Below are 16,685 nucleotides of genomic sequence, written 5' to 3' on the forward strand. Positions count from 1 at the left end.
TTGACCCCGGATTTTATATCACATTGACCCCCAAAATAATATTTTTTTGAATTTTTTTTTTCAAGAAAATAATTTTTTTTCTGAATTTTTTTTTCCGGCGTTGACTTTTTTTTTCGAATGTTTTTTTAGAAAAAAATATTTTAATTAATATTATTGTTTTTGCTACTAAATTACTGTCTCAAACAGTAATATTACTGTTTGGGACAGTAATATTATGAATATTATTTTCTCGAACAGTAATATTATTAATATTACTGTCTAAGACAGTTCAATTACTGTTGGAGACAGTAATTTAGCAGCCAAGACAGTAATATTAATTAAAATAATATTTTTTAAAGAAACAAGTAAAATAAAATCAATTAACAGTTAAATTATTGTCTCCGCCAGCTCAATAACTGCTGGAGACAGTAATTTAGCAGCCAAGACAGTAATATTAATTAAAAATAGTTTTTCTAAGAAAAAAAGTCAATTAACAGTTAAATTACTATCTCCGACAGTTACATAACTGTTGGAGACAGTAATTTATCAACGAATATAGTAATATTAATTAAAATATTTTTGAAGAAAAAAAAAAGTCAATTAACAATTAATTACTGTCTCTGACAGTTAAATAACTGTTGGAGACAGTAATTTAGTAGCCAAGACAGTAATATTAATTAAAATATTTTTATTAAGAAAAAGAAAAAGTCAACGCCGGACCTACCGAAAAAAAAAAAGTTTAAAAAAAAAAACCAAAAAAAAGAGTCAACGCCAGAGACCGGCGGTCTCCGGTGGTGGCGGGTCAAAATTGGGGTTAAAATTGAAATTGGGGTTAAAATTGGTTAATTGATGAATAAATTAGGGTGTAAATCATGAAATTGGAGTTGAATTGGGTTTCAATGAATTGAGGGTAATTTTGGAATATATAAAGGGATTTTCCTTATTTGCAAATAAGTTTAAATAATGTGGATTTATTTGAAAGACAAAAAAGTTGGATGTCCCTCTTTTAATTAAGAGCCTGTTTGGCTAAGCTTATTTAAAACATCTTATAAGCTCCTACATCTGATAAGATGTTTTAGGAGCTGATAAGCTGTTAGATCTTATTTTAAAAATTATTTTTTAAGGTTTTTGTATATGTAGCTTATAAGTTACTTTTTGTTTTTATAATTTGTTCAGGTGTTTGGAAATAAAAGGTCTGTTTATTGCTATAATGACAAAAAAGTACATGACGCCAGTATAATTGTTAAACTTATTTGACTCAAATACTTTTGTTCCTAAAATATTATTATAATATTTACAAATTATTTTTTCAAATAATAATAATAATATAAAATTATATAATAATATAAAATAAAAGTTGTAAAAGAAATATATTTTTTTGTAGAGCAAAGAAATATAATTTATTATGGAGGTAATAAGAATATTCGTGTATTTTTATATACATATAAAATATAAATAGAGAATAATTTTTTTACAATTATTATGATAATTACGATAATTATATTTAACTAATTATTAATCTTGATTACAAGAATACGTTGTTTTGATTAAATATAAATATTATTAGTATTCATGTAATATAATAAAGTATTTGAGGGTAGTTTTGTATTTTAAGTGTTTTAGTAAAGAAGCAAATAAGATCTTAAAGAAAAAAGGTGGGGTATAGGTATTTTTTTAAAAACATCTTATAAGCTCCCTAACAGCTTATTTTTGGAAAAAATAAGATCTTTTGCAATTTTTTTACCAAACACCTTTTAACAACTTATAAGCTCCTAAACATCTTATAAGATGTTTTTAGGAGCTTATAAGCTTAGCCAAACAGGCTCTAAGTTTTGATTTCACTCCGATTTTAATTTCCAAAATTTTCAATTATTTTTCGAAAATTTCACTTGTAATATCCATCCATAATATTATATATTTTATATTAGGGTAAATTACAAATACCCCCTGAGGTATGACCAAATTACAAAAACACCCCTCTTGTTTGGATAATTACAACCACCCCCCTCAACTCATCAAATTTAGTGGAATCTTCGAGATTATATGGAATATTATCACTTTTGTACCCGTTTTATCCCATTCAAACTCTACATTATGAAGCAAGATGGCCATAATATGTGATTTTTAGCTTGTATATATTAGTTTGCGGTGCATCGGAAACTGTATTTTTTACACAAAGAGTACAAACTAGAGGACATTTCACGGAATCTAGATGACTATGTTGAATTTGGCACCATAAAGGTAAGAAAAAATCATAGTTGAGGGGGGTAGATGTAATTATCCAAACAAGAGGGGGTTTTTTGTAATTTGACCATACCTCAGGGGGGTGTTTGTAATTTACCCTTTATATTATAAGTAACTGAAAATAAGGGACTTTCAAATTTTGCCTTTTTCAATCCGATTTTTTTTTTTACGATTTTGGAACAAGTTTTTTTTATTGACGTACTTCACTCGTGAGTTCCGAGGAGGTCAGTTTCAAAATGAGAAAAAAATAATATATAAACGATTATCTTTTTATAACAACTCCAATTCAAGTAAAACAAAATGATACGAAATAAAATAAAATAAACTTTACCTCTTAATTCAAAGTTGTAACATATGAAATTCAATTAAATATTACAAAGAAGAAAATGCAAAGCGCGGCATGAAAATTAAGTGAAATCATTTGAAACATATGGTATAACTCATTTGAAACATATGGTATAACTTTATCATATGGAATGCAATCTACTACACCATGTGAATCTTATGCACAATAACTGACTTAACAACAAACACGGTAACAGAGAAGTAACACAAAAGAGATTCAAATAACTTCCAAGTTTATCACTAACGACGTTCAATCAACGATACACATTATTCAAATTACAACACAACTTATAAATATTGCAAAACAGATGAGATGTATACGCCACTACCTTCATATAACGATGTGTTGAACAGGAAGAAAGAATACCACGTATTACTAATACTAATATTGATACTAATACCAATAATAATACTAAAACTAATAATAATAATAATAATAATAATAATAATAATAATAATAATAATAATAATAATAATAATAATAATAATAATAATAATAATAATAATAATAATAATAATAATAATAATAATAATAATAATAATAATAATAATAATAATAATAATAATAATAATAATAATAATAATAATAATAATAATAATAATAATAATAATAATACTAATAATAATAATAATTCAAATCTTGATGCTAATCTTAATCCAAGTCCTAATACTAATCATAATCATAATACTATTACTAATCACTAATCGTAATCCTTGTACCAAAGGCGAAATCCCTCGTCCCCAGGGCCCCCATCCCTTGGCCCGACAAGTATTTGATGGAGTATTGTAAATCATGGTAACTTAACGGCCCGTTTAGGTAGCGGACCCCGACCTGGTTCCCACAAGGAACCAACCTTCATTGAAGTTGAAATCCCCATACTGCGACTGCCAGAATTCGATCATAGGACCTTGTACCAACTTACCATCTCCGGAACCAGTTGAGCTACACCCGTGCGGGCACTAATCGTAATCCTACTAATACTAATACTAGTACAAATACTAATACTAACACTAACACTAACACTAATACTAATATTAATATTAATGATACCAATATGGATAATAATATTTACGTGTGAAAGTTCGATCGATCAGATCGGAATTAGCCTTTTCGAAAAAAAATTCCAAAAAATTCGGAAGTACTTTCAAAATGTCAAAAAGATTTCGGAAATCACATAAGTTTTAAAATTTTAAAACTTAGCAGACATTTTCTGAAAGTTTCAGAATTTTCCAAAAATAAGAACATCCGTGTCGATAAAAGTAAAACTAATAACTACTAAATTTCAATTAAAAAAAAAAAGTAAACCACATATCCAATAAAATTTTTAACAACAATTCAATATATCAAAATCCTTAAACAAAACTTAAATCAAATCACTGTTTTAGAAATTTAAAATTAAAAAAAAAAAAAAAAAAAACTTATCATAAGTAATATATAATATATTTTAGGGTAAATTACAAACACCCCCCTGAGGTATGATCAAATTACAAAAACCCCCCTCTTGTTTGAATAATTACATCTACCCCCCTCAACTATGATTTTTTCTTACACCTCCACCCTTATTGTGCCAAATTCAATATAATCATCTAGATTTCGTGGAATGTGCTCTAGTTTGTATTCATTTTGTGTAAAAATACAATTTCCGATGCACTACGAACTGATATACACAAGCTAAAAATCACATATTATGATCATCTTACTTCATATTGTAGAGTTTGAATGGTATAAAACGGGTACAAAAGTGATAATATTTCATATAATCTCGACGATTCCACTAAATTTGAAGAGCTGAGGGGGTGGTTGTAATTATCCAAACAAGAGGGGTGTTTTTGTAATTTGACCATACCTCAGGGGGGTGTTTGTAATTTACCCTTTCTTTTATTTATAGGGAATTTTTCCGGGGAAAAAAATCATACTCATTTTGAACTAATTTCGGAAATTAAACCTGATCGAAAATCGGAAAATCCATATATTTATATAATTCCAATTCCAATCCAAAAAGTGGGAAAATTTTAAAAATCGGAATTTCGAAAGTCGGAATGAAAAAAGTTGTTCCAAAATTGAAAAACATTTACTAGTACTAATACTAATGCTAATGCAAATGCTAATGCTAATACTAATACTAATATTAATATTAATACTAATAGTAATACTAATACTAATACTAATACTAATATTAATACTAACACTAATACTAACACTAACAATAATATTAATAGTAATATTGATACGAATACGGATACTAATATTCAGAGGTAAAAGTTGGATCGGAATTAGCCTTTTCGAAAAATTTCCAAAACTTTTCGTAAGTATGAAATCAATTCTAATTCGAATTTCAAAATTTCGGGAGATTTCGGAAATCACATAAGTTTTAAAAATTCAAAACTTAGCGGAAGAAAGTTTCAGAATTTTCCAAAAATAAGAACATCCATCTCGATAAAAGTGAAACTAATAACTACTAAATTTCAGTTCAAAAAAAGTAAAAAGTAAACCACATATCCAATAAAACTTTTAACAGCAATTCAATACGTCAAAATCCTAAAACAAAACTTAAATCAAATTATTGTTTCACACAACAAAAAAACTTATAATATATATTATTTATAGGTGCGATTTTTCAGGAAAAAAATCAGACTCGTTTTGAAAAAAAATTGAAAATTAAATCGGATGGAAAATCGGAAAATCCATTTTTCTATCTAATATTCCATTCCAAAAAAGTCGGAAAATTTAGGAAGTTGGAATGAAAAAAGTTGTTGTAAAATTGAAAAAAAGTTTACTAATACTAATGATAATGCTAATGCTAATGCTAATATTGATACTGATACCGATACCAATACTAATACCAATACCGATACTCTTACCAATACTAATACTAACACTAATACTAATACTAATACTAATACTATTACTATTACTAATCGTAATCCTACAATATGAAACCATAGATCCCATGTTTACCTAGTAACTCGTGGTCACCCACAGTCATCTATAATCACATAATCTTAAAACCCTAGCTCCCATGTTTACCCTAGTTGCCACCAAAACCCATAGTAATCATAGAGACCGGTAGTCATTCACACTCATTCAATATGAAACCATAGATCCACCAGCCCCAGGGCCAAAACCACCGCCGCCCCCTCCCCCCCATCAAGATCTGATCTGAAAAACTCATCCTACGACGAGTACGTACCTCCAACTTCGATTCAACAAGACACTCCATCCCTAACTACGAGAGATCTGAAGCACATAGATGCAAGAGAGAAATAGAGATAGAGAAAGAAGGAGAGAGAAAGAGAAAAAGGGGAGAGACAGAGAAAACTAAAACGACAGTGAGAGAGAGAGGGAACAAGAAAAAGTGGGAGACAGAAGATTGAAGAAGAAAAGAGAAACGTGAATATATGTAGTTTATAGGATTTATGGTATAAGGGTAAGATAGAGATAAAAAAAAGTTATGGATGTGGCTCATATATTATTTCCAATTAATGATTTAATATAAAGATTGAATTTCGACTTGTTATTTAGTTCAATTTAAGTTTCCTTTCAAGAGCTCATAGATATTACCCCTAAAAAACAGACAATCAGGACAAAACTGATTGCAAATAATCTGCTTTGGCATCCAGTTTGTTGGTGAAATAGGAAGCTATTTCACACCCGATCGGGCGTAAATAGGCACCAACAAGTTACACTAGAATCTACATATGTACAGGCTTACAACCATTTCATTTATCTTCAAAATGAGAAAGTACATCAGAATCTGTCCATAACAAAAACGGGACATTTCTTTTCTGGTAAAGAAGCAAAATTAGCACCATAATTACCCCATATAAAAGGAGGGAATTTCAAACGGAGAAAAACAAAAAGGAAAGTATTTTTACATGATTATCGATCAACGATTCATTTAGTTTGCTTGCTTAATTTTTAGATTTCTCCATCATTAACTCTTCCCTCCACATCTTGCTCATCTTAGCAATGAACTCTTCTATTCTGCTCTCCAAATTATCAGAATCAGAATCAGAATCATCGTCATCTTCATCGCTACTCAACTCTATGTCTGAATCATAACCATCTGAGCCATCATATGAATCATCATCATCATCATCATCATCATCATCATCAATCCATCCATCTGCTATTTCCTCATTTTCTTCTTCTTCTTCTCCATCTTCATAAACAAGAAAACCAAGAAACGTTATCAGCCCATCCAAATTTTCTGCCGAATTATTGCCACTTTCGACGAGTATAGCGCAGATAATAATGTTGCACACCGAAAATACAAAAATACGAAAATACGACTGCAGAAAAACCCATCAAGGTTGCCATATGATGAAATTGAAAAACAAAAAACTATAAAAAGGGTTACGAAAAACACAAATATCATGGCTAAATACATTATACACACGGTGAAGTATACACCGATCGAGCTAGTAAATATCTAATTTTCATTCACACACACCCACATGGATGTGTGTAATTTTTCACTATAAGGAATGAAAGGTGAACTTCTCATTAAATGTTTTTTGTACTTGTCATTTTTCTGATAATTATTTTAACTATTTATAGCTTATAGTTTGGTGAGATAACGGCAGAATTTTTCAGTATGTGCATTTCCTGGAAATTTGATTCAAAGAGTATATTATTGGGATATATCATTAGACAAAGTCTATGTATATATTATATTATCTTTAATTAATTGGCTTCACAAATTCAACACCATGAAATGAAATTTCCCAGCTTGTCTTGTAATCAAGCATGCATGTCATGAGATATCCTTCACCGGGTGAAATTCACCATGCGTTTTTAATCCGTAGATCTACATAAATAACTACCCACTAAGCACATATACATATGGGTGTCTGTATTATTATATGTATATCTATAATTTAAAATTATATAGTGTATTTCACCAGATGTAAATTGTATTTAAGTCCACACTGTAACAAACTCCTGGACTCGACGCGGTTTGTAAATTGTAATTGTCAACTTGGAAATTCATTTGTTTTTTACACAAAAAAGTGTGCATAACCTACGATATGTTGGACGCGGCAATAATATACTAATATATGTCAAGGGGTAATGGCAAATAGGCCCATGACAAGGGCACTTAATTAAAATAGGGACATCCAACTTTTTTGTCTTTCAAATAAATCCACCCCATTCAAACTTATTTGCAAATAAGGAAAATCCCTTTATATATACCAAAATTACCCCAAATTCATTGAAACCCAATTCAACTCCAATTTCATGATTTACAACCCAATTTAGCCCAATTTCATCAATTAACCAATTTTAACCCTAATTTCAATTTTGACCCCAATTTTAACCCTAATTCTTATCAATTCCACCAATTATGTTATAACTTCCTTAATATTACACATTGAACCCGGATTTAAACAAATATATTACATTAACCCCCCAAATTTTTTTTTTCAGAAATTTTTTTTTTCTGAAACGTTTTTTTTCCGGCTAGATTCCGGCGTTGATTTTTTTTTTTTTTTAATTTTGTTTTTTCTTAATTTTTTTTTAATTAATATTACTGTCTTGGTTGCTAAATTACTGTCTCCGGCAGTTATTTAACTGCCGGAGACAGTAATTTAGCTGTTAATTAACTTTTTTTTTCTTTAGAAATAGTTTAATTAATATTACTGTATTCGTTGCTAAATTACTGTCACCAGTAGTTATTTAACTGTTGGAGACAGTGATTTAACAGTTAATTGACTTTTTTATTCTTAAAAAAAATATTTTTAATTAATATTACTGTATTCGTTTGCTAAATTACTGTCTCCAGCAGTTATTTAACTGTCGGAGACAGTAATTTAACTGTTAATTGGCTTTTTTTCATTTTTTTCCTTAAAAAAAATATTTTAATTAATAGTACTGACTTAGATGCTAAATTACTGTCTTCAACAGTAATTTAACTGTCTTAGACAATAATATTAATAATATTATTGTTCGTAAAAAAATATTCATAATATTACTGTTCGGAAAAAATAATATTCATAATACTACTGTCCCAAACAGTAATATTACTGTCTGAGACAGTAATTTAGTAGCTAAAACAGTAATATTAATTAAAATATTTTTTTCTTCTAAGAAAAAAAAATTCAAAAAAAAAAAAAAAGTCAACGCCGGAGAACGGCGGTCAACGGTGGTTGACCGACCGGAAAAGATTTCAGGAAAAAAAAAAGTTTTCGAAAAAAATAAAAAATAAAAAAAGTCAACGGCGGTCTCCGGCGGTCAACGCCAGAATCTGGACATTTCAGAAAAAAAAAATTATTTTCTGAAAAAAAAAAGTTTTGGGGGTTAATGTGATATATTTGTTTAAATCCGGGGTCAATGTGTAATATTAAGAAAGTTAGATCATAATGGGTGGAATTGATAAGAATTATATTATTGAGGGTATTTTAGACTAAAGACATGGGGATGGGCTTAATTGAGAGACTGTTCTTTTTGTGGATCAAAATGCATTTAAGTCCCATGTGATGGGCCTTTTTGCCATTTGCCCATATGTCAATTGCGTGCAGAATTTATTGATTGTATCTTCATGCACAAGCAATCTGTTGCTATTGATAAAAACTAAATCACATGATTTCTTTTTGGGTAAATTACAAACACCCCCTGAGGTATGATCAAATTACAAAAACTCCCCTCTTGTTTGAATAATTACATCTACCCCCTCAACTATGATTTTTTCTTACACCTCCACCCTTATTGTGCCAAATTCAATATAATCATCTAGATTCCGTGGAATGTGCTCTAGTTTGTATTCATTTTGTGTAAAAATACAATTTTCGATGCACTATGAACTGATATACACAAGCTAAAAATCACATATTATGATCTTGAATGGTATAAAACGGGTACAAAAGTGATAATATTTCATATAATCTCGACGATTCCACTAAATTTGAAGAGCTGAGGGGGTGGTTGTAATTATCCAAACAAGAGGGGTGTTTTTGTAATTTGACCATACCTGAGGGGGGTGTTTGTAATTTACCCTTTCTTTTTTTCGAAATTAATAATTTCTAGTGGGGTCCTCATTTTACCATTTCTTCTAACTGAAAATCTAAACAATAGTTGGAAACTCTACTAGGTACTCACGCCAACGTACTGATACAGAGGATTTGATGATCTAACTTCATTACATCATAGATTTATTTTGGAAAATTACACCGTTCTCCACTAAGGAAGTTTAGTTACATTTATATCCCCCAAAATTTGACAAATTGCATAAACATCCTTGCATTTATTATAGGGAGTTTTCTGCATAAGTCCCTAACCAACCATCTTTATTTTTCTAGGTTCAAAAGCTATATATTTATCTCTTTCGCCAATGAACTCATCCATTGAATATGTATCATAAATAGAGACAAAATTATACATAACAAAATTACCCCTAACCCTTGAAACCCAATTCCTAATAGTAAATACAATTTAACTAAAATTTCATCAATTTTGACCACAAACTTCTGTTTTGACTTTTCTTTTTAACTTTTTTTTTCTGACTTTTTTTTACGCTGGTTTTCGGCATTGACCTTTTTTTTGTCTGCTTTTTTCACCCCCAGTCTTCGGGGTTGACTTTTTTTTACACCGTCGGTTTCCGAAGTTGACGGCGATCAGCGCTGGTCTCCAGCGTTGATTTGTTTTCCTAAAATTTTAATCCCTTCATTTTTACGCCCGCATGAGCGTTGACAGTAAAATTACTGTAAACACAATAATATTTCTATCAACCACATCAATTATTATTTTTTTTGTCTTTTTTTTTATTTTGTTTGATTTGTTGACCAGTCAACCTAATAATATTACTGTCGTTGACTATAAAATTACTGTAACATACAATAATATTACTCTCAACCACATGAAATTTTTTTTTGTCTTTTTTTATATTTCTTGATTTGTTGACCTATTTAACGTAATAATATTACTGTCCACTATTATAATATTACTGTAAACATGATAATTTTACTGTACTGTCAACCACATCAATATTAATTCTTTTGACTTTTCATTATGTTTGCCTTTGTTGAACGGTCTACATATTAATATTATTCTATTACACAATAATAGTAATTTTTGTTGTGTTAATATTACAATGGTAGAGAGTAATATAACAATATTACGGTGTTAAACTGTAATATATTTAATAGGGGTTTTTATGCATAAGTACCTAACCAACTATGTTTATTATTTTAGGTTTAGGGGTTATATCTCTTTCGTCAATAAGTCTATCAATTTAATATGTATTATAAATAAAGCCAAAATTAATGTATATGACAAATTTACACTCAACACTTTAAACCAAATTCCTAATTGTAACCCCAATTGAACTTCAATTTCATCAATTTAGACCACAAAAATTCAAATTTGACTTTTCTTTTTTTAAACTTTTTTTTTTCTGTTTGTTTACGCCAGTTTCCGACGTTTAGTTCTTTTTATTTTTTTTCCCTAAAATTTGTATCCATGTTTTTATCTTTGTTAAACTGTAATATAGTTAATATTACTGTGTTAAACAGTAATATAGTTGATATGACTGTCAACCACATCAATATTGGATTAGATTACCTATATTGGATTATATTGATTTTCTACCGACTAACTAATGATTTAGCTAGATTATTTAGTAAGTTTAAATATCTAATGCATCTTCACCATCATTAGTTAGGCGCTTCGTCGCTCGTCACCGATACCTACAATCTTTCACGCGGGTCTAGGTGCTGAAGAACCAACAAATCGGGATATGTAGCTCCACACTTTTTTGACACAATATCGAGAAGTACCTTAAGAGTCTCATTATTCTTGATTGACATGCCAAAAGGCTGATTTTGGCGACGACAACATCCTAACACATAAGAATTGACTATAAACCGAAGACCGAAGTATATATATTTCGTGTACATACTTACGAGGAAACGACGAGGAAATGAAAAACCTGATTATGTCGGGTTCGTTTTATTTAGACTCTACAAATTTTAAAGCTTGGATTCATTAAATTGTTCAGCTGAAATTTCAAAGTTTCTACTCTCAACGGAAAAGACAAAGAAGAGAGAGAGAGAGAGAGAGAGAGAGAGAGAGAGAGAGAGAGAGAGAGAGAGAGAGAGAGAGAGAGAGAGAGAGAGAGAGAGAGAGAGAGAGAGAGAGAGAGAGAGAGAGAGAGAGAGAGAGAGAGAGAGAGAGAGAGAGAGTAGAAGCTTCCAAGAATCTTGAACAATACAATATGGAAAGAAGTCGCTTTCTTCAACGGTAATCTCACTCATAATTCAAAGATTCTCCTCAAATAAGAAATCCACCACCATTACTCCTCATATTCCCAAAATGAACCCTATTGATTTCACCGGTTTCCTCTCTAGCGGGCGGCCCCCTCCACTTTTCCGACGGTAGACAATCAATAATTCACCTAATTTTGCCCTAGTTTTGATAATAATTTGGGTTTCATTCATCCGCAGGGAAGATAAGAGGGAGTTGTGATAAAGAACGTCGAATTGGATTGGAATTTCAAAATAACTATTTAATTTGGAGAAGAGTTATTAATGGGCATTGGTGGAAATATAGAAAGAAATATTTATGGAAAAATAAGGGTTTTCAACGAACTCAAATTGTATTTGAGTACGAAACGAACTCTATCTCAAGTGAAACGGCGCAAGGAACAAAACTCATGAGCAAAGCTCATGAAAGTGAAACGGCGCAAGGAACAAAACTCATGAGCAAAGCTCATGAAAGTGAAACGGCGCAAGGAACAAAACTCAGGAGCAAAGCTCATGAATCACGTCAAATTTCAGCAATCCAACGTCGTTTAGACTCCTAAAAGTTCGTTTTTGCTATTTTAGGTATGTTTTAGAAAATTAATATCAAATCATAGAAAAATCGTATTAGGATTCCGTAAATTGGTTTGTTCCCGAAATTATGAGATCTACTAGCATTAGGATTTAACTCGTTTTTTCCGTTTTTGGTAATTTTTATTATTTTCTTAGATTAATTAGAGTTTTCAGTTTTTTAGTATAAATAGTAGTCTTAGGACTTTATTTTGAGAAGAATTTCGAATTTTAATAAAATATTTAGAGTTTTCTCTATTTTTCTGGTGGATTCCAGAGTATTCGGTGGATTCTGAATGTTATTTTGTTCTACAGGATTAATTCGTAGAAATTAATTCTTTACCGTGCTTCCATTCTACGTCAAGTTGTTTCTCTGCGCCGATCCGATCTAGGGTTTTTTTGAAATTTGTTCTGTTCAGAGTTAGATTTCGTGAAATTCTTTGACCGGAGTAAGAGGGGAGGGAATGGGAATTGTTTTCACGCGCCTGTTTTTGTCGGTGTTTGGGAACAAGGAAGCTCGGATCTTAGTCCTTGGCCTTGAGAATGCCGGAAAAACCACCATTCTCTGTGTGAATCTTCCCCTTCCACTTTCCTTCATCTCTCCGATCGTTTAAATTTGTTTTTCGATTTATTCTTCATTGTTTTTGCAGATCGACTTCAGATGGGTGAAGTAGTATCCACTATTCCAAGTAAGATTGGATCATAATCCCATTATATATATATATATATATATATATATATATATACACATTTGATCATGTTACTTTGTCATATGCTGCCATTGTACAATTCTGTCTTACCTTTTCCAGCAGATTTTTTTGAGAGTTTCTAAACAAAGTACAATTCGGCGTACTTGGGATTTGGAGTGTTCTTATTCCAAGCTTTGGCGTTGTATCTTGGAAGACGATGTCCGTTCAAACCGTATGCACCGTGCGAAGGAATTTCGTCTTAAGGAAAGAGACAACTCGCCTCGGCAAAATCCACTCAAACGACAAATTTATGCAACAAATATCTCCAATTGTGTAAAGTGAAGAACAAATGTTTTTGAAAGTTACAAGTAACACTACAATCTACATTTACATATATGTACAGCCATTTCATTTATCTAAGAAATGAGAAAATACGTTAGAATCTGTCCATCATAGAAGTAGGACAGCTCTTTTCTATTAAACATGCAAATTAGCACCACAATTACCCCATAAAAAAGCAGGGAATTTCGAAAGGAAAAAAAAAAGTATTTTTAATTACATGATTATAGATAAAAAAAAAAAAATCATTTATTTTGCTTGCTTAATTTGTAGATTTCTCCATCATTAACTCTTCCCTCCACATTTTGCTCATCTTAGATCCTGCCATCATCATAATTTCACAATTGAACAAATAATTTTCTTTCTTTATCATTAGTCATGTGATATTTTTTACTTCTTCTAGTTCTTTACTTCTTTATAACTAATCAAATATATATTTATTATAACGTTTTTTAATTAGGAAACAACTCTTAATCTGGTATGTCGAATTAATTTCTCATGTGCCTGCAAGCCTTAAAATAAACTGAATTTTTAAAACTTGACCAAGTACAATACCAAAACATTGATAAATAAAATGTAAAGAACAACATAAATCCCTTTTCTTATTTAGCAATTAGCAACGAAAGAGAAAAAAATATATAATATACACATGAAGAACATCCAAAATTGTCCCCTAAACTAATAACAATCCAGGCCGTCCAACTACGATAGAGCCTGGCTGCGGACGATAAATCGGCGAGCACAGTGTATAACCAAGTTGGTAAGAAACTACCGCATCAATGGCTGCATATTCAATTTGATCACGATCGAGCTCCACAGCGTCCCACTTACTGAGCGTCACGTTCAATGGCTTCTCCATCTTCTTTCCAAGAACCGTATACGCCATCTTCTTCAATCCCATGTATTTGTACCCTCCGTTTCCACTTTGGCTGTTGATCGTCGCCAGTCTTGCAAGATCGTTCAGATCCGCGATTTTTCCCACGCGTAATTTGTGATGATCGTATAATTTGTCCACGTCATCTTTGATACCGACCCCACAAAACGTGTGGCGAGGATCGGCTAAAAAGGCGTGGAGCGAAATCGGAATAAAGTCTGCGTGAAGAAGTTGAAAGATGAGGCACCGGTTGCCGATGCTGAGTTGGAGTATAGCGATAGGGTGGTTTTCGCCTGGGTTTAGATTTGGCAGCCACTCGGTATCAAGACCTATTAAAAGATTCTTCGAGAAATCGATGTGAATACTGCATATCGAAAGAATCCATTCATGTACTTGTCGGGCCTCTTTTGTTACTGTTACGTGGATGCATTCGTTGTAAAAAGGGACCGAGAAAAGATTTGGGCGAGCTTGAGTTGTAGACATGGCCATCGGAGATAAAATAATAGAGAGATTGATGAAGTTTGGTGAGGAATATTCAGATCGAAGTATGAAAATTGATGTTTTGAAGAGAAGAGATGTGGGTAGCATCTATATATATATAAGGACGGGAAATTATTCAAAAGGAAACCTAGTTCTAACCTATTAATTAAGTAAAAAGAAGTTGAGTTCAAGTATAATTTGGAATTAAAAAAAAAAGGAAAATATTTCATGGTACAGCTTATTACCAAATAAAAGATACCAAATAATAATCGAAGTGGTATTTGACACATTAACAATGAATTTGTGTACAAATAAAATACCTAAAAACATACCAAATAATAACCGAAGTAATATTTGACAGATTAATAATGAATTTGTGTACAAATAAAATACTTAGATATTTTTTTAGTGATTATTAGTGAAAACCCCCCAACTAATTAGGTTATATTAAGGCGGATCTATACCCTTTTACAATATTAGTGAGAACCCCCTTAATTATTTAATTAAATTAATAATATTACAATTATTAAATATTATACCTATATTATCCCTAATTACCAAATCTTATATTTACAAACCCTAATCACAAACCGCCGTTCTCTAATCCCCTCATCTTTTCTCTTCTTTTCAGAAATCACATCGTCCATCACAAACGGCCATATATATTCTGTTTCATTTTTCGCGTCTGATTCATTCTTCTTCTGATTGCTGATCACACTCCCAATTATTTTGCTTTTAAATTCATTTTTCTCAATTTTCACACCATAGCTTTTATGCAGCTCTGCTCTCTCACTCAACAATCCTCTCCTTTGTATCTATATCTCCATCGGAACTGGTAATTTTTACTCTCACTTCTTCGTGTTTGTGTGTGTACTCTGTTTTTTTTTATTTTTTATTTTGGGGGTTTGTTTTTGTTATTGCCTTTCTTCCCCATTTCTCTATGGAATTTTGAAAGATTAGATTTTTTTTAAAATCCGTGGTACTGTTCATCAATCTGTTGTTCTCAATTCTCCTCTTTTCCTATTTTATTTTATTTTAATTTTAATTTTCCTTTTTTCACAGAATTTATACCGTTTTATTCACACTTTGCTCGTTACCTCTCTACTTTATCTCCTGGGGCTGCATTTTCATGTGAGAATCGCAAACGCCGACGCTCAACCGTAACCTCGCGCTTAACATAAGCGGATCTGCTTCGTCCGTTATGTTTGGTATTGTTTGGGAGGCTGATTATCGTTCAATTAATTGTAGAATGTATGTTACTTTGTTGAAACTGTGTTCATGTTAGTCAAAAGGATATAGTTGTTTTCATTACACTTGTAGTTGGTATCGATAATAGTCGTTTTTGTTACGGTTGTAGTTGGTATCGATAATAGTCGTTTTTGTTGGAGTTCTAGTGTGTTTTTTTTGCTTTTGTTTTAGTTGATTTTAATAATTTCTAGTTGATTCAGTATAGTTGTTTTCGTATAGTAATATAGTTGTTTTCGCAAAACAATATTGTTGTTTTCATTACTTTTTAGTTGTTTTGAATAAATAGTTACTTTAACAAATAGTTGTTGGAATGCATAGTTGTTTTAATAATTTCTATTTGATTCAATATAGTTGTTTTAATAATTTCTATTTGATTCAATATAATTGTTTTCGCAAAACAATATTGTTGTTTTCATTACTTTTTAGTAGTTTTGAATAAATAGTTACTTTAACAAATAGTTGTTGGAATGTATAGTTGTTTTAATACCAATTATTTTAATAACAGTTGTTTTTAATAATAGTTGTTTTATTGAAATATAGTTGTTTAACTGAAAAACAAAAAAATATATATAGTAAAAAAATAATTAAATAAAAATATTAAAAAAATAAAAAAGAAAATTTAATTATTATTATTATATTTTAAAGAAGAAATAAATAAAAAAATCGAAAATTAAAATTAA

The 16,685-nt window shown here is 30.6% G+C and overlaps 1 protein-coding gene and 1 long non-coding RNA gene across 3 annotated transcripts; one reads left to right on the forward strand and one right to left on the reverse strand.

Annotated features, from left to right (window-relative positions):
* Nucleotides 1–12,810: 12,810 nt before the first annotated feature.
* Nucleotides 12,811–13,506, forward strand: LOC148770668 (uncharacterized). Of its 2 annotated transcripts, none has more exons than XR_016031266.1 (3): nt 12,811–12,942; nt 13,026–13,064; nt 13,185–13,506. It is a non-coding gene; the product is annotated as an uncharacterized LOC148770668 (long non-coding RNA). The 2 variants fall into 2 exon arrangements; XR_016031267.1 differs by having other exon boundaries at nt 13,188–13,506.
* A 484-nt stretch (nt 13,507–13,990) lies between these two features.
* LOC105954919 (3'-5' exonuclease) lies at nt 13,991–15,026 on the reverse strand. The gene has a single exon (XM_012978603.2). The coding sequence runs from the start codon at nt 14,863–14,865 to the stop codon at nt 14,077–14,079; it is 789 nt and encodes a 262-aa protein (XP_012834057.2). The 5' UTR covers nt 14,866–15,026; the 3' UTR covers nt 13,991–14,076.
* Between the last annotated feature and the right edge of the window lie 1,659 nt (nt 15,027–16,685).

Source organism: Erythranthe guttata, chromosome 5 (assembly GCF_056151865.1).
Source record: "Erythranthe guttata isolate IM_541 chromosome 5, IM_541, whole genome shotgun sequence".
In the NCBI taxonomy this organism is placed as follows: Eukaryota; Viridiplantae; Streptophyta; class Magnoliopsida; order Lamiales; family Phrymaceae; genus Erythranthe; species Erythranthe guttata.

Coding starts and splice junctions, on each gene's coding strand:
- LOC105954919 (XM_012978603.2), bottom strand. CDS start 14,865: ATGCTACCCACATCTCTTCTCTTCAAAACATCAATTTTCATACTTCGA.